This window comes from Homalodisca vitripennis, unplaced genomic scaffold (genome assembly GCF_021130785.1).
Source record: "Homalodisca vitripennis isolate AUS2020 unplaced genomic scaffold, UT_GWSS_2.1 ScUCBcl_400;HRSCAF=2322, whole genome shotgun sequence".
In the NCBI taxonomy this organism is placed as follows: domain Eukaryota; kingdom Metazoa; phylum Arthropoda; class Insecta; order Hemiptera; family Cicadellidae; genus Homalodisca; species Homalodisca vitripennis.
The window spans coordinates 98183-118028 of NW_025776542.1; the positions used below are offsets into that span (position 1 = coordinate 98183).

The window sequence follows — 19846 nt, forward strand, 5'->3', positions numbered from 1 at the left end:
ACTGGTTACAATTCTTTCAGTCGTCTATAACTGTTAACAAACTACTTGGCATTTTCTAGTTCGTGGCAACAAGAGTACTATATGTGTAACTGATAAAGTAATAGTAATGGTTGCGTCTTAAGTAGTGGATGAGTCCGGTAGTAACAATTAAATAGCGTTTCCAATATTTTTAAATGTATTCCTAGATGATACATTCACACTTTTGTTTGTATAGCTAAATTTATAAAAATTTTTAACTGAGGTCTACATCGGTTAACCGCAATCCTTATTACTTAACAGACTCGGCCTTACAATTTTCACGCATTTCCTTCTTATATATTTTGAATGGATCATTAACTTTAGGTTACAAGAGGACCGTTTATCCAACCTCCTCCGAACTCACGGCAGACACACAAGGCAGGTCAACAGTGTGTGCGCAGTAGTCGATCACGCACATTGCCTGCTACAACATTAATCACTGCCGAGTAAAAGTAGCTAGTCAGCGTTGAGCTGGAGTCGCATGAACATGGCCAAATTGATTATGCCGCTAAATGAGAATTAATGAGTTTATTCGTTTTCTGCTAGCACAAGGGTATATAGTAGCAGTACTCCATCGGAGAATTTGCGGTATCTACGGAGAAATCATTATAAATGATGTTTTTTTTACGTGTGTGGTGTAGAAAGCTACATATTTTGACTGGTACCCACAAAAATAACGGAATGGCTTCAAATTTGAAATGATCTCTGCATTTGACAAAAAACTATCAATAAACTTTTTAAGCAGATCACGCACAACATCATCACTGATAATGTTTTTCCCCTAAACACTGCATATGCTCCAATGGGTTTCTGCTGCGAAATTCCATTCTGCTGCTAGGAAATGAATAAAACTGCTCAATTTAAACTTGGTGGGAGAGTGTATCTAGATTCTTACATTATTTATTTGGAACAATTTAGTTTTTTTTCTCAAGAAATAGCCATTCGTTATATAAGTGTTACATAAACTAATAGCAATGTTGATAAATAAAATAACGATAGCTATTACTATGCAAGGATTACTGATAAGATACTACATTCTGCTGCTATGTAAGGGCTGCACATTTAATCCTGCTTCTGTTATTTAATGATTGAGATACATGCTACATCTATTATGTAAGGGCTGCATACATGTAATACTGTGTCTGCTATGTAATAATTCTGAGTTATGCTACTGCTATTACGTAAGGGTTGCAGACATCTAATCTTGCTTCTGCTAATTAATGATTCACATATTTACTGCTGCTGATATGTAAGGGTTACAGACATATCATATTATCACCAATGCCATGTGATGCCAGCATAGATTTGCCGTGCTTAGTGCATTTGAGTTATTAGAATACAATAAAAAAATAATCAGTTGTTCTTGATATCTTCGAATTACAAATTTGTTAAACTAAATATAGGCAATGAAATTTTCCCTTGTGCACATTTTGAAACCTGCATTATATCCTCTTTAACATGCAATTGAAAGGTTTCAATCGTTTCCGTAACAAAGTAAAAAATTTCAGGTTACCTTTTAAGGTCTCACTATCTTTAGGGGATAAGAGTGCCCTACACCTGTAAAGTTAAATTATGTTCCTTATTTCTGAAAACATGTTTCATTCTTTTGTATGGAATATTAAACTTTTATACACGTATGGACAGGTGTAAAATATAACTCTACAGTTTGTAAATTTCTTATACTAAAAAAGACTCAAGACACCTTTTTTAAGCAATCATAATTCTTTATTTTGTTATTGTGTGTTATATTTCGCACATGACTTCGTAAAGAAACCTTTCATAAATCTTAATATCAGATAATAGTTTTATTGAAATCAACCAAATTTCAAGAATTTCTAATTCTTTTATATCCAGGTTCTTCACACTTTTCATCTTGATGCTCGCCTTTCACCTTTACCTTTAGAAGATATTTGTACTGTCTGAACTTATTTTTAATGCCATCACATTCTTTTTCAGAATTTCATATGCACACTAATTTAAGATAAAATTAAGTAAAATTTAAGATTCTTATCAAAAATTAGGTAAAAATTATTTCATACCATTTCTATACTATATTTTATTAGCAAATATCGCAAATAAACATTTTAGGCTATCAAAATAAATTATTAAATTATATATAATTTTAAAAAAAAATTTTAGTGTAAAAAAATACTTTATAACATACAAATATGGTATTTATTGTTTGTAATTACAATGTGCTAATCAATGCATGGGAATGAAAAGTCATATTGTGCAGTGTAATAGTATACGTATAGTCGCTGGCCAGTAGCCGCAGTCAGTATCGTAATCTGCTCTGAACTGTCTGACCGCACCCCGTGCACTCATCAACTGCGGTACAACCGTAATGGACTTGCGGTTATCGGCCTTCGATTTAACATGATTGCTGCAAAGTAAACTATTGTTCTCTTGGCAATGCTTCAAACCATTGCACCGCCTCTTATATTGAAAGCCGCGTAATTGCGCACGAGCTAAATACTTTCTACCTTACTAAGGTGTACTTGAAAGATTGTAAACTGTCTTTGAAAATGTATGAAATTATTTATAAATTTAGTATCCCACCAAAGCATTTAATTCGCGTAAAGAAAGTAAAGGGAAAACAGGAAAAATATATATCGCTAATTTTTTTAGGAATAAATTAACTCTTTCACCATGCACATCAATGTTTAAAAATTATGATTATTTTATATTAAAAGAACAACTTTTTTAATTATATTAAATAGATGAATATTTAGAATCGAATAATACCACAACATCAATCACATCTTAGTGAAACATTTTTAGTTTTTTACCAATTAGGACGCTTAATATTTTTAGTTAAAAAATTCACAAACTTATAAATATTTTAGGTAACTTGGAACTTGGCTTTAGTGCACAAATAATTAATTATTATATTAACTTATGGGTTACGTATATATAATAAGCCTGCTCATTATTTAGAAATTGTCTTATGCAAACTTCATCATTATACGTGATTCGTCGCTATAATTATTTCTAGTTGTATTTAATGTGTATATCTGTACTGGTACTGATGTTAATAAGAATAATAGAGAAGTATTTGCTCTTAATATACATGCTACAGTTTATTGAACTTTTTATTTTTGGGTTCATTTTTGTACTAGTATTTGAATTAAAAAAGCTATAAGAAGTGATCGAATGTGAACGGATATGATTAAAATTGTGATTTAGTATTCAACCCATAACTTATCTGATGAATGAATCACTGACTAAAGGGTTAATTTCGAAAAATTTCAAAAACTGAATAAAAGTATTGTTTATGCAATACAGTTAGTAACTATTCCAACTAGTGTAGATAGCAATCTCCAAGATCCTGGAGAAAAGAAGTAATTTATTAAATAACAGATCTAATTATTATTATTTGCTCCGTGAGGGCATACAGTATATATTGGGTAAGAATAATAAGACCTATGCAATTATATGGTATGGTTGAAATATGTTAACATTATGTTATTTTGGAGGACCATAGATCACTCTGCTACCATTAATGTGCAATTCCAGGCGTTTGCGGTAAGAAATGTTATTGTTTGTTTAATTATAATAAAATTTAAAAAAATTTTCTTTAGATTTCTAATCGTTTCAGGACTATATTTCAGAACATGATATTATATACTGTACTATTGTATATAAGCACGTTCTATAAAAAATATTTCATTAATAAATTATTACGTTTATTTTGAGTTAAAAAAATGGTTTTCTAATCTAAAAAGTTTGGCAGACAGCTGATTTGTAGAATATTCATGTTTTTTTTTGCACCACTTTAGGTTTTGTATTGGGCATAACGAAAAGTAGAAAATTAAATTTCATGTATCGTAAAGAAGTATCACCATAAACCATAGCTTTTAAGTTGGTCAGTAACACCTAAAATATGAAATAACCATAAAGCACCACTGTATAAGTATAATCAATACTAATTTAAGCATAAAAGTCATAACTTCGCATTTTACCGATCTTTATTGTTCTCTTCGTTGCACGTAGTGGAAAGAGAGTTCGTATTAATTTTCATTAGGCCTAATAACTATCGTGGCGTTATTTCCACAGATATCTCTTGTAATAGTCTTTATTTAAAGATTAATTCTTTTATTAAATATATTTTACATATTTCACTTTTATTACCACAAATATCCCTTTGCCGAATGTAATATGTAAAATTTAAATTTAAAACTTTACTCTCTGCTTACTCAAACAGTGTATTATTTTATCAGGATTAGATATTTATTTTTTTGTATTATTACACCAGTTTATAAAGCAATAAAAGTAATACACAGATTACAGTGGAATGATACTTTGTAATATTGATAAATACCTCACTGAGGTCGTTACAAGACAGGAAATAACTTTTAGTTTCAGGTTCGGTTATTTATTGTATCAATGTAGACAAATGGAATTAATGAAAATTTAATTTAAATAAATAGTTTTTATTATAAGGAGTAAAAATAGTTTTGACATATAAAAATAAAATAAAATTTAAGTGAATTATATCAAGTTATCATCAATAGAAAAGGAAATAAAGTGCATAACATGAATATGTAACATTTTTTTACATAAATAATAAAGAGTTGTAATACTTTACTAAATTAATCCCACCCTAAATAATGTAGGAGCAGTCAAACAAAGAGTTTATCTCCCATGGCAATATAGGTTTTAATAAAATACGTTCTTGAGAAACTTCCGAAGATTCCGAGAGTTAAATATTTAAGCTTTAATGAATATTCATGCAGGTTCTACAGTGAAAAGTTTGTTAATTTAATAAAATATCTTTCTTCTACAAAGTTTAGTTTTGTTTACTATTGCGTTGAAAAAAACATAACCGACACTTTTAAATAGTGTTTATTTTTATAAATTAAAAATACCTGAAGGACATAAAATTAACAAAACAATAAATACATATTTTGTCGTGACGAAATAAACAAACATCATTGTTTGGTTGTTATCTTTAAGTAGAATATGAAGCATGTAATTTTATAATTTAGAGAACACCCCAAGACTATTTTGTTGCAATGAGTACTAAAATTATTGGGGCAACTTCCAATATATTACTCGTCTGCAATACGGGTTTCACTATATACGGCCTTTACAACCACATATGTCTTAATGGTAGTAATATAAAACTCTACCATTTTACTGAACTGACAAATTCACTATAATAGACCGCCCCGTACTAAGATCGGTTTTTAGAAAATTTTACCGGGCCCCTGCCGGGCCCCGCAACACGTCTATTCAAAGGGACTGTGTCAGCTGACGAGATCTAATAAATGTGAATTACTCCTAATCTTCCTATTATTAACAAAATAAGATTTTGGCAATAGGATAGCAGTGGGTGGAGGGGAAAGCGTTGTGACAGAGACATGATGGCGGGACCCTACCGAATATCTCTTCCGGGGCCCGCCAAAGTTGAATACGACGCTGATAATAGAGCAATAATTATTCAATAGGCCACAGAGAACCCGATAACAATAACCATTGACAGACAACTATCATTGGAAAAAAATAATCAGTCATTACAAAAGAACCAAGATAGCATCGTCATAGGAAATGTGGTGGCTCTGTTCATACATCGATTTGAGATTTATACATTAATATACATTGTAAGTATCATAATAAACTAGGTTATTTTACAGGCCCATAGCTCAGCTGTCCGTAAGTTTTAATTAAACTTCTTTGTTTACTAACACTGAAACAACCCTAAAAGACGGCCATAATATCTACCAGAGTTCTTAAAAATCAACGAGTAGTCAAAACTGAGTCTCAAAACCTTATCCAAAGTAAACTAATTAAACAGAAAAGTGGCTATCTCCAATCCATTATCTAATAAAAAATTATCTTGGCATTATTATAGGCATTTTCTATTTTCCATTGATCTAATAATTTGTCTATTGCTGTTCGTGATATAAATGTACTGTGATATGTATTTTTTAATCAATGCATAATAATTTATTATTGTTAGTTGTAGTAACCTTACCCTTATATATTGCCGTGGGCTTTGATTTCAGCGTATTACAAACGTCTGTTGTGATTTGTTTACCTTAACGTTATGTTTATTGTGCACGTTAGGTTAGTTATTCATATGATGAAGAGATCAAATTAGCAATTTTTCAAAACATCGTGTTAATTTACAAACCCCAAATTGTAAACACCCCCACACAAAAGCATAGAATATTATCATTCAATGTTTTAAATTTTAAATACACTCTGTAATACAAATATATATGTCCATATAAGATTTTTTTAATTTTATGTAGCTTATAAATATAATTTTAAAAAACCTTTATCACGTTGAGTTTTTTTTTTAATTTACCTATAATTCTGTAAGTAATCAGCATAAAATGTATCTAGGTTTTTAGCTAGTACAACAATTGCAAAACATCTAATCCCTTGTTTTCAATAGCCTTCAATGGTAAACATTACATTAAATTATGTATAGAATACTTAAAACGGATTAAGATAAACATAATAACAAAACGTATTTACTTAAATTTCAATGTCCAGTGCAGTTGAATTGTGTTTGAAAACATATAAATACACGTTGTTTAATCGTTTTACTTACCCGTATTGATAAATAGATGACAAAACCCTGTTTAACAGATACATATTTACGACCCTAATATTGAAACTTTTAATTCAATCGATAATATAAAGGACAAACTTCACAGTAATACACGTAATTGTGACGAGTTTTAGTTACAATCAATTAAACATTATTTTGATAAATATAAGGAATTGAATTCTTGTTATTACCTCGTTTATTTCTTAAGAGACATTAAAAACATGTCAGAACAAACCGTGTTGCCATTGATTGACATGAATATAATGTTGCACCATTATAAGTTTTTACGACGTATTACAGCTGGTATATAACTACTATTCCCTTTTGAAACTTGAACGGCCACATTCTTAAAACATAAAGAAATACCGTAAAATGTATAAAAAAATTCATAAAAAAGGAGACGCTGATCCTCTTTAAAAGCCTTATTCGGTCCGACCTATGAACCACTGGCCTGTGCAAGGATATTACCAAAGAGAATAAGAGGAACAGTCAATGGTAAATTTTTCTAGCTCAGATTCATAATCCAACATTTCTCACTAGTCAAATAAAAAGTGGTTTGAAATAAATACATGTACGTCACGAATGTCATGTATACCAGGCTCTCACGATAAAGAGGGTTCATCGAGTTATTCCCTGTGCTGCCACTGCCATGCGTACATCACGTGTATGACATAATCTTTTTTAATTTTAGTGTTTTTTCTGAGATCTTAGAAGAGAGCAGGTATCAGTTTGGTTGTATATCATTGAATATTAAATTTTATTTTATTGATTTATTATTTAAAATATTTAAGAGTTTACTACATTTTTAATCGGGCCGAATATATTAAGTAATCTAAATTTATTTGCATATGAAACAAACTACAAAAATGTAAATTGAATAATATTACGGTTTAAATGCTAAAGTTATTGCGAGTTTAAAAATTTCCATAGAAATGATACGGTTCAATACACTTATAGTTATTTTTGTTCTATTTGTTAAGTGAAAGAAACATGATTTTGTTTTATGCAACAAATCAGTAACACTAATTTTCGAGATCTGAAATTCGATCTCTTGCTGAGGTGAATGATTAACCAAACACATAACCGTACTTTTGGTGTCCAGAGCGTTGTGACACGGTACAGAGTCAAGTCACAACATGTCATGAACACAACAACAATATATGAATTATAGTCCTCAATAATAAATATGTTTGGTTCGCGAATAATTATTTTTCTAATATAAAAATATTTATTACCAGAGCCATGCTTTTAATAACACAGAAACTTTCATTATTAGTTTGAGAAAATATTTAATTAGTACTATATTAGATTTTAAATGTGAATATGGATTAATGGTGCAACGGGTATATACTGTTTTATAATTAAAAGTAATAATTAGTTTCTCTTGGCAGTGCAAGAATAATTCTATGAAGTAAATAGCATTACTTTATCTATATCTTAGCTAATCCGCAAATTGCTGGACCAACGTCGAGACAGGAACTAGAAGTTGTTTGCCTTTTTTAGATCTTAGTATAACATAGGGTAACTAAGTGGTTCTCCTAATGTGGATGTAACATATATGAAATGTAGTAAAATATTTATTTTGTGCTTAAAACTATTAAGAGTTTATATTATTAATTTCATTTTCATTAATAGTAATGATTTAAACAACCTGTTTTTTCAAATCAAAATTCTTCCAAGCATAAAAAAATACATCCACTTTTACCAAATTATTTGTAACACTGTATTTCTTGACAATTAGGCAAATTCCATGGTTACACTAAACTAACATAATTTTTTTTGCTCTTTCACGTAAAATTTTAATTCAACAAACAAAATATATCTCAATACATATTGCAAGAGTAATCATAACATTATCCTGTATGTGTTGGAAGTAGTTTGATACATTTTAAATGTCTTGTGTTTGGAAACAGTTATCTAACAAATTTATATATTCTGTAATTTTGTTGCTGCCATAATGGTTACGCATAAGACCAATGTTAAAAATTTACACAATACCGCTCAGAAAAATCTAACCTAGTGACATGTGCCATCATAAAACTCATTTTTGGCTACATATGACATTTTATGCAAAATTCAATATCTCTAGGCCAATTAATATTTGATATTCGTGAGAATAAACATATAGAAAAGAAATGTATGCAGCTCGTCATTAAATATGCGTAGCTCTCAGTAAATCAATAATATATTAAACATATAATTAATAGAAATTTTGTGACCATGCACACAAATATAATAGTCTTCATTTGTATTTAATAATAACGGTGGTTGAGTTGAATGGTTATCCTAGGGTCTAGGGAATTTTTACTTATTACCTATTTAAAGTAACGATTCCATTTCAAGGACTGTAAAGTATCATATTTCCAGGTGTAAAAAAACAAAAAGACTTAAGGTTAGAGATAGGCAAAAACATCCCAAAAGCATACGTATTCGTAACGTATAGTATGGAGTATTTCGAAAATAGTTTGAACGTCTGAAACAACATTTAGTAGCACACTGTTCTTTGTTTTCTAAGCATTAATTACACGTAGTACGCTATTTGTTTAAATAAAAAAGTGTAAATAAATATCATCAGTGAAGTTTCTGTAATGGGTGAATTTCCCAATTATGAGCAAAGGAAAGAACAATAGGCAATATTAGGCAAAGAACAACAAATAAAAAATTCCAATAAAAACTAAATAATTTCTTCTTAACTGTTGCTCAAAGGTTTTATGAACAACTTATTATGATTCTATTTCAAGGAGTGGAATATATAATATTTTTAGGACTATAAAAGTATAGGAGTTGTGGTTCAACACACACAATCCGTCCAGTTCACAGCAGTCAAAGAGATCAAAGTTATCATTGATCACAGTCCACTTACCAATTATCTCCGTTACAGTTTTGGTTGCTGGGGATGAACCTTAATTTATCACTCCATGCCAAACTCAATTGGCCCAAAAGGAATTGGCATAATTTACAATGAAATTCTCGTTACAGCAATTTTATTTACGTAGTATTTGTTAAACTAATAAAAATAAAAGAAGTAAAAAACTAACTATCTGGTCTTTCTAACAGGAGACTTTTAACCACTCTCGTTTTCAGAGAACACAAACAGTTTTAAGCTCACTTTAGTAATTTCAACATAACTTATTTCAAGCAAGAGCATATTTACAAAACAACGCCACTACTGTAATAACGAGTTATTAGTAAACACATCCGCCATGTGTGTGACTCAACAAAGTATTCGTGATTAATTGAAAAACAACAATACCGAGAACGACTTGTGGAATATTGTGTGCCACGTAAACACTTCAAAGAGCCAATCAGAGCTGGTAAATGTTGACAAGGCGATACCGGTAATTGTGACGTTCCATCAGTTACCTGCGGCAAACACATCGCTGCTATTACGTTTGATTTTTCGTTATTAGCTTTTATTACCTGATGGGAACCATAATCCTCTAATATACCGTGTAATTGCTTATGAAATATGGCTTTAAAACAACGGTAATTAATGGCACGTTTACAATTAAATAAAGGTCACAATAAACTACTAATTGAACATAAATTATTTTTAAATATTTTCCAACTAATTATTTGATAAATCAGTACACATTACAATTCAGTTCAATTTAATTGTCTAATCAATAAAATTATAACCGATTCATGTTATCTTAAGATATAAAATACTTGGGATAGTAGTTTTAAGTCCTGCCACCCCTACAGTTCCTCCTATAGGGTTGTTTTAGGTTAAATTTTTAGTGTAACCTCATACTGTGAAATTTAATTTTAATTTAGTTTAAAAATAATGTTTACAGAATACATATTGTTTTCTATTAATTGTTTTTAATAATAGTAACTACTGTAAATTATTATTTATAAAATTGGCTTTTTATGGTTTTAGAGTAGATAAAAGATTTTTAGTTCATATTGATTTCTGCTTGGAGTAAGGATCATATGATAGATTTAGGACGAGGTTGGATACATATGAGATTACAGAAAACTGTTTTATCAAAATAAGAAAATATTTAAAATGTCTTATAATACATGGTTGTTGAATTTTAAACGGGCTAAAATAATCAATTTCAAACTTCTGCAGTATTCATAAGGTGTTATAGGCTACACCGTATCGGACGCAATTTCAAGCTCACTATTTATACATTAATTTTATATTTACCTTATCAAATTCCATTTCTTGTAACGACCACTAATGCTCAGCTATATACGGTAACAATAATCCTAAGTCTAGGTCCTAAGTTTTTGGTTCAAGTAATCATTGATTAATAGATTCCTACATTAATCTTTGCCATCATTTACTCTTTAATATTACTGTAAGTCCGTAAAATAATTAACAATGTAAACATTTTGTAATATTTTTACACAAAAAACCTCCATTCTGAAAGAATATCATCACTTTTTTAAGTGTATAAATAATATTCTGTTTCCAAGTAGAAGTCACCGCGTAGCTACAGGTGACAAGATTCCACCGCATAAATTCTACAGCAGTAAAAAGTTGGAAATTTATGACCACAAGAGAAGAAAGATTACTGTAAAATGCTTCAAGTCAGTTGGAGGAAACAGATGTTCTGTTGCCACTTCAGTAAATGATGTACATAAAGTACTCAACACGTTGTTTTATTTGTAACTAGTATAACAGGAACATTCCCATCAAAATTGCCATTCAACTTGGTTAAAACGACAATTTTATATCTCTTTTATATGTTTAATAGGATATTAAAGTCGGCATCTATCAACAACACCTTGAATATTTGTTTTTATTTCATCTCATTATTTAGATTCAATGCTAAGTGTAATAAAGTCAATAAAATCTTACTTAAAATATCTACACGGTAACTGTATGGTTGTACTGCCACAATACAAGGTTTACGCATAACGGTTTATTATATTTGGCAGGCTCTCTCAATTAATATTACATCTAAAGACCTAGATGGGGTTCCTTGCTATTTTAGAGACCACTGGGGCGTAGACCTGAGAGATGTTCGAGGTAAAAATAGGTATATATTCATGCCCGTGTACAATTTCATGCAATTTCATGACAATCCGTAAAATAGTTTGTACGTGAAAGAAAGCGAAACTAAACACAAAGGAACTTTCGCTTTTATAATATGATTAGGATTTACAGTGTTTGAACTGACTTCATAATATGATCAAGAATAACCGTCTCACATTATTCCGTATACAAAATGTGTTTTTATATTTTAAATAACTTTTTGATTATGATAAAAGTATTATTTTATCTAAAAAACAATGTGTAATATAAAGTAAAGTAAGTTTTTTACCATATATTTGTTCACAAAATCCTCTTTAACCTAACACTGTTGTTAAATTCCGAGTTATAAAAAAACCTAAAATAACTTAGCTAGAATAAACAATTTTATTTTTTCAAAATTATAAATGTTTTTTAAACCGTTGTACATTTTATTTTAGTAAACACGTGTTTAATAATCCATAAAAAAGAAATGATTGGACCTGTCTCCAATAAGCCACTACATAACGGCCGTATTGCGACTATAAAATCAGCCAAATGACCCAGACACTCCAACTTGAGCGGTTCTGTTGTACTTCTGGTACATAAACATTGTTTATTGTCCACTTGGGCTCGAACTCCGGTATCACCTGTCTTCACTCTCCCTAGTTTGTATAACGTTATTGTTTTGTGTATAATAATGCATTAAATTTTCTGTAAACACCTAACTGTGGTCTAGTTACTGCTGAAATATAACGTTTTTATTTGAATAGTTATTAATAATATGAAATCCTTTCATTTTTCTTGCTTTAAGATACAAATAAACTAAAACAAATTTAATTTATATACATATAATTACTCTAAAATATAAATGATAAGAAGTATCCGTATTTTTTATATATTTATATTTATTTAAAATGACAGGAAGCTTAAATTATTTCTTAATTTACTGTCGAATATAGTACCAATCAACATTTAAAAGAGTTGCTGTTTATAAAACTGATGATGGATAAATTTCCTAATGGTCAAAGTAGTAGAAATAATAAAGAAATAGGTTAGTTATTAGAAGTAAAGTAGCAAAAAGAGGAAAATTTAAAGGCTTAATAGTCATCATAAAAGGCAAAACACCTTCTTAAAATTTATATGTATGTTTCATGCTAGAAACTGTATTAGAAATCCAAATAAATAACTTAGCACGACAAATAAGGGAAACAATAATTAAAGAATGTTTGTGTCTATATTACACAGTCGCGTGGCTGGGGGTGACGGATAAGGGTATTCTGTGCGCCTATACTGTGCAGTGATTACTGTGCTTACTCCAGTCACCTTGTCCCTCACCCTCAGGTGTGACTTCAGATTTCTGATGCGTGATGCATATAAATTTTCCTAGATGTTTTAACTGTTTTTGTAAGTTTACAGCTATGTCCTAAAATATTTTTGTCAACTGGGGAAATGGTAAATTTATATAATTTAACCGTATCGTTCTATTTGTGACACATAATAATAATGGAGTATGTCTGCAATTATCATTGGAAAATCACCGTCAATAAAAAACTTGAAACAAAAGACATAGAGTACTTTAAAACTTGATTAGTGTTTTTTTTTATAAGTAGCATGTAGTACTACTTTGCTACTTTTCTGATCCTGATTACTAGCATTTAGTAAAAGACTCCATGTATCCAACCTATTGTATATGGCAGTTCCAAATAATGTTCCTAAAGATTCCATCAATATTATATAGGATATGATCATCAATCCATATCCTAGTTCTCCTCTAACATACGTTAAATAATCGTTAATCGGTGAAAAAGTATTTTTTGTAATTTACTCCAATGCACATCATCATCTTTAAAACTTATCCTAACAACTGCAACATACAACGCTGGCATGGAAAGGATTTATGAGCATTAACGAAATAGGCAATTGGAAACACTTAAATACTGCAAATTGTTCATCTTAAATTTCCTGAAAGTCTTAAAGTGACTTTTCAAAGAACGGAAATGAATTTAAAGTTAAAACCTAAGCATAGTATAAGAAATCTCTCTAAAATACATTGATTTTAAAATACATTAGACTTAAAATAAAAATAATTATTGTATAATATTGTGGTATCTGCACTGTAAATCCAACAAGCATTATAATTATTCGGTAATGTAAGTTACAACAACAATCTATGAAAAAACTTAAACAATGAAATATTTCCGTCCAGTCGCATGTTTGCATGCTTCAGTGTATGGTACAATAAACATTCCAGTTCGTTCTATGTAAATTAAAACCACCTATTTATGTATTTCTCAACATTGATGAGTTTTTAATGTAAAGTGTGCAAGTGCAAGAGGTTATATATTTATTATATATATATATATATATATATATATATATATTATATATATATATATATATATTTATTTATTATATACATATATATTTATTTATTATATAATATATATATATATATATATATATATTACCTCTCTCTTTTTCTTTTTATTTATTTATTTTTAAATCAACTGCATATTATAGGATCTAGTCTATAATGCGTCAAATTACTAAAAATTCATACAAAGTGGCTCTACTAGTCACTTGACTATTATTTTTGTGATTACTAAGAAGCATGAGCTATTATGTTTCCGTCTAACAGTAAAAGTATTTTCATTCGCAAACTTAGTTTTGGGACTATTTTTTTGAATACTTATAGTTCTTAATAAGGTATTAATAATGCTTGCAACTCATCTTTTTTGCAAAATGATGAAGAAAATACACTTGGGTCCCTCCGGAAACCATATATTAAGGTTAAAAAGAGAAAAAAGTTATTAATGAAAAAAACTTTGCTGCCTACTAAATCTCAAAGTACAGGTGATTTTTTATTTAATTGCGTTCGCCGAGTCTATTATCTGCAAATGCATTCGACATAAGCAAAATCGTTTTGAAATTGCCTCAAACTACAAGCAATTTATAAATTACAATTAAATTTAAATTTGATAAATTAAAAGAATGTTGTGATCTTAAATAGGACAAAGTTTGAAATATTATAGACAACCACATGGTCTAAAGAAAGATAAATCTGTACCCCTCCTTTATATATGCTATTTCTTTTTCTAGACTTTCCACATGACAGATGATGAAAAATTTCATGTTTATAATATACATTCATTCGATATTATTACTATTTATTATCTTAAACTTTAACGCTGTACTGCTTAATTTCAAAAATACCATAGCACTCCACCATAGGATGGGGCGAAGCCACGGGTATGTGCTGTCTTAGCTATTTTGAAATAGCTAAATTGAATGACAGCTAATTTAAATTTGCTGAATTGAATAGTTTTATTAAATTAAATATATGTTTTAACATAAATTTTCAAATTTTTGATTATTTATCTCCCTTATTTATTAACGAATTTTCCTTTACTTTTTATCTTAGTATTTTAAATTTAATTGCGTAGATAAAATTTTATAATTTTGATTTTGTTCCAATTCGATGTTTTTAAACGTTGAAAATATATACAACATTGTAGCTAAGACTAGCACATACCCATGGCTTCGCCTACAATTTCTGTGCAAAATTCCGTGTATTTGCTTGAATAGCTGCCACGATTTCAATAACACGAACTATTTTAGACCAATATATATATATATACTTTTTGTATGTATATATATATATATATATATATATATATATATATATATATATATATATATGTATATACAAAACATTTTCGGAAGCCGCCATCTTTAATTAAACGTTTAAAAATGATTTGTTTCTTATTAGGCTATTAGAGTATACAGTTATATATCAATGTATAATTAATTAGGATAATCTTTTATCAAATAAAAAGCAATATAATTAAAAAACATAATAGGGGATATTCGGATAATTTAGGGGATAAGTCCTCCAAAGTTTTAATACCATAATTGTGATCTGAGACACCATTTTTGCATTTAGATATATATCGGGTTACATCGGGTAACTGCTGTCTCAATAATTGTAAAGGTATGATGTACGTTAAATTATATAACAGTTTATATATAAACTAGCTTTAAGTTGAGACATTCGTTATATAATTAAAGGGACAGCATACCCTTTACATTAATCTACATAACAGTTACCCAATATGATACTCACACTGTTCCCTATTACAATGATGTTTTAATCAAGTATATTTAATTATATAGAAAATATTTAAAATAACCTTAACAATTTAATTTAGTTATTGCGTTTTGTATTTGAACGATATAACCAAAATAAAAAATAAATATTGTCAATAACTACTTTCCAGGACAACTTTAAGCAATATGCGTACTTTCCTCTGTTTTCTTCAAATTTATTAAGTGTCATGTGCTGGAAATAAATTATGCAAAATTGTCAATTCAAAGTCTGCAAATACAATAACAGACTACAAACGTACCAATTTCAGGATCGTCATATAACTATTTTCTAATTTAAATCTAACATGAAATCAAATGGTTAAATGAAAACCGGTTCAAAATAAACTTACTATAAAGCAGAGTTCTTTAATGTATCGTTAGTTTGTCGAGGAGAGGTAAATTACGGTACATCCCGAGCAACCAAAACTGTATCGGAGATAATTGCTAAGTGGACTGTGATCAACGATAACTTTGATCTCTTTGACTGCTGTGAACTGGACAATGTTTTCACAGGTGGTCTGTGACGTCACACATGCAGAATTGTGTTTACCAAGCTATTGATGTGGATTGTGTGTTGTTCTTTGCGTAGTGCTCATTATTGGTACCAGGAAATTCATCCATAACATTAATTGCCCAGAATATAGATATTTAAAATTTAACTTAAAAATAGAACTTACTTATGCTGATTTAATAAATAAAAAATAAAAAAAATCTGCTAGTAAACGAACGATCAAAGTATTTATATTATTTGCCATCATTATAAACCATGAATTAATTTAGGTGATATTTTTTTCATGTTTAATCTTATGTCTAAAATTTTTCTACGTGAGAAATGTGAAAAAATACTATATTTTCTATTTATTTTACATAATGAATATAGAACATGTCCGTAACCATATCACACTTTCAAATCAATCTTCACCAATAAGAAACACAAAAAACCGGAAATTAAAATTTTATTATTATTGTTTTGTGTTAGTAGCATGTAGTAGTTGTTTGCTACTTTATTGATTAGTACCTTTCTCAAAATTTTCTGCAAACGGAGAGACTGGCAGACAATTATACAAATAAAAAGTTAACACAAAAATTAGGCATCGTAGAACTTTTTACTGTAGAAATGAGTTTTCTTTTGAAGAACATATAAAAACTTCCTTGGCATATACTAACACATATTATGTTTCGGGTATTATTCCTTAGATTTAGTTTCATATCAGTTTTATAAAATTAAACTCTACCCCCAAGTTACAAGTTTGCAGATAATAGACTCGGCGAACGCAATTAAATAAAAAATCACCTGTACTTTGAGATTTAGTAGGCAGCAAAGTTTTTTTCATTAATAACTTTTTTCTCTTTTTAACCTTAATATATGGTTTCCGGAGGGACCCAAGTGTATTTTCTTCATCATTTTGCAAAAAAGATGAGTTGCAAGCATTATTAATACCTTATTAAGAACTATAAGTATTCAAAAAAATAGTCCCAAAACTAAGTTTGCGAATGAAAATACTTTTACTGTTAGACGGAAACATAATAGCTCATGCTTCTTAGTAATCACAAAAATAATAGTCAAGTGACTAGTAGAGCCACTTTGTATGAATTTTTAGTAATTTGACGCATTATAGACTAGATCCTATAATATGCAGTTGATTTAAAAATAAATAAATAAAAAGAAAAAGAGAGAGGTAATATATATATATATGTATATAATAAATAAATATATATATATATATATATATGTATATAATAAATAAATATATATATGTATATATAATAAATATATATATATATAATAAATATATAACCTCTTGCACTTGCACACTTTACATTAAAAACTCATCAATGTTGAGAAATACATAAATAGGTGGTTTAATTTACATAGAACGAACTGGAATGTTTATTGTACCATACACTGAAGCATGCAAACATGCGACTGGACGGAAATATTTCATTGTTTAAGTTTTTTCATAGATTGTTGTTGTAACTTACATTACCGAATAATTATAATGCTTGTTGGATTTACAGTGCAGATACCACAATATTATACAATAATTATTTTTATTTTAAGTCTAATGTATTTTAAAATCAATGTGTTTTAGAGAGATTTCTCATACTATGCTTAGGTTTTAACTTTAAATTCATTTCCGTTCTTTGCAAAGTCACTTTAAGACTTTCAGGAAATTTAAGATGAACAATTTGCAGTATTTAAGTGTTTCCAATTGCCTATTTCGTTAATGCTCATAAATCCTTTCCATGCCAGCGTTGTATGTTGCAGTTGTTAGGATAAGTTTTAAAGATGATGATGTGCATTGGAGTAAATTACAAAAAATACTTTTTCACCGATTAACGATTATTTAACGTATGTTAGAGGAGAACTAGGATATGGATTGATGATCATATCCTATATAATATTGATGGAATCTTTAGGAACATTATTTGGAACAGCCATATACAATAGGTTGGATACATGGAGTCTTTTACTAAATGCTAGTAATCAGGATCAGAAAAGTAGCAAAGTAGTACTACATGCTACTTATAAAAAAAAACACTAATCAAGTTTTAAAGTACTCTATGTCTTTTGTTTCAAGTTTTTTATTGACGGTGATTTTCCAATGATAATTGCAGACATACTCCATTATTATTATGTGTCACATATAGAACGATACGGTTAAATTATATAAATTTACCATTTCCCCAGTTGACAAAAATATTTTAGGACATAGCTGTAAACTTACAAAAACAGTTAAAACATCTAGGAAAATTTATATGCATCACGCATCAGAAATCTGAAGTCACACCTGAGGGTGAGGGACAAGGTGACTGGAGTAAGCACAGTAATCACTGCACAGTATAGGCGCACAGAATACCCTTATCCGTCACCCCCAGCCACGCGACTGTGTAATATAGACACAAACATTCTTTAATTATTGTTTCCCTTATTTGTCGTGCTAAGTTATTTATTTGGATTTCTAATACAGTTTCTAGCATGAAACATACATATAAATTTTAAGAAGGTGTTTTGCCTTATATGATGACTATTAACCCTTTAAATTTTCCTCTTTTGCTACTTTACTTCTAATAATCAAAATTTTTCTTTATAATTTTTACTGCATTGACACCGATAAAATTTAGATCCATGATCAGTTTTGTTAAACAGAAACGCATTTAAATGTAGATTGGTATATATTTTTCAGTAAATTAAGAAATAATTTAAGCTTCCTGTTATTTTAAATAAATCTAAATAGATACCAAATACGGATAAAGGTCTTATTATTTATATTTTAATATTTTTGTACTATTTTGCTCCTTAACTTAAATTATCAAAGTACACTAAAATTGCCAAATTTGTAGACAAATTCTGTTTGAGACAGGTCACTTTTGCTGCCAAAATTAAAAATAATTGACTGTGAAATCCTAATAAATTGTAACAATAAAAGATACCTTATCTAATAAAATTTGAGATCGAGAAGAAATCATTACTCTTTTAACGTTTTTAATTTCCAAGCTGTAATGACGCTGGAATGTCCCGATAATGTTTTCTCATTTGTTCAACTCATCTTCTCCAGTGTGATGCATGTGTTCTGCAATGTGTCTGTACTGTGCAGCATGTTTGTACTGAGCAGTTTTCCCGTAATGTGCAGTGTGCCAGTATTTTGAAGGGTGTCTCTATTGAGAAGTGTGCCTGTATTGAGAAGTATGTCTCTAATGTGCAGTTTTCCTGTAATAAGCAGAGTGCAGAGTGACTGTATTGTACAGTGTGTCAGTATTATTAACTGTGTCTTTATCGTTCAGTTTGCCTGAATTGTGCAGTGTCTATATTGTGCAGTGTATTTGTATTTTGCAATGGGCCTGTATTGTGAAAGAGTCTTTATTGTGTACTTTGTCTACATCGTGCAGTGTGCCAGTATTGTGTAGTTTGCCTGTATTATGCAGTGTGTCTCTATTGTGCAGTTTGCCGCTATATTATTATCATCTACAAAATATTTAACCACACCACACCACATTAATAGTTATCGGTGTAACTACATGCAACTCTCATAAATGTCCTGCTGGCAGATGAATATACAGACAACCATACAAAAAGTAATTTTCACATCCCCGTAGGAGGCTAAAGATAAATTGTATCAACCTACTGAGTTTTAAGCTTAAGTTAAGCT

General features: G+C 29.4%; 1 protein-coding gene across 1 annotated transcript in view; it reads left to right on the forward strand.

Annotated features, from left to right (window-relative positions):
* LOC124370675 overlaps nt 1-19432 on the forward strand; it is a 31809-nt gene extending 12377 nt beyond the window's left edge. The window contains exon 3 of the mRNA XM_046828961.1: nt 19295-19432. Within this exon, the coding sequence (XP_046684917.1) occupies nt 19295-19432 (138 nt within the window). The remainder of the gene's footprint in view (nt 1-19294) is intronic.
* Nucleotides 19433-19846: the final 414 nt, after the last annotated feature.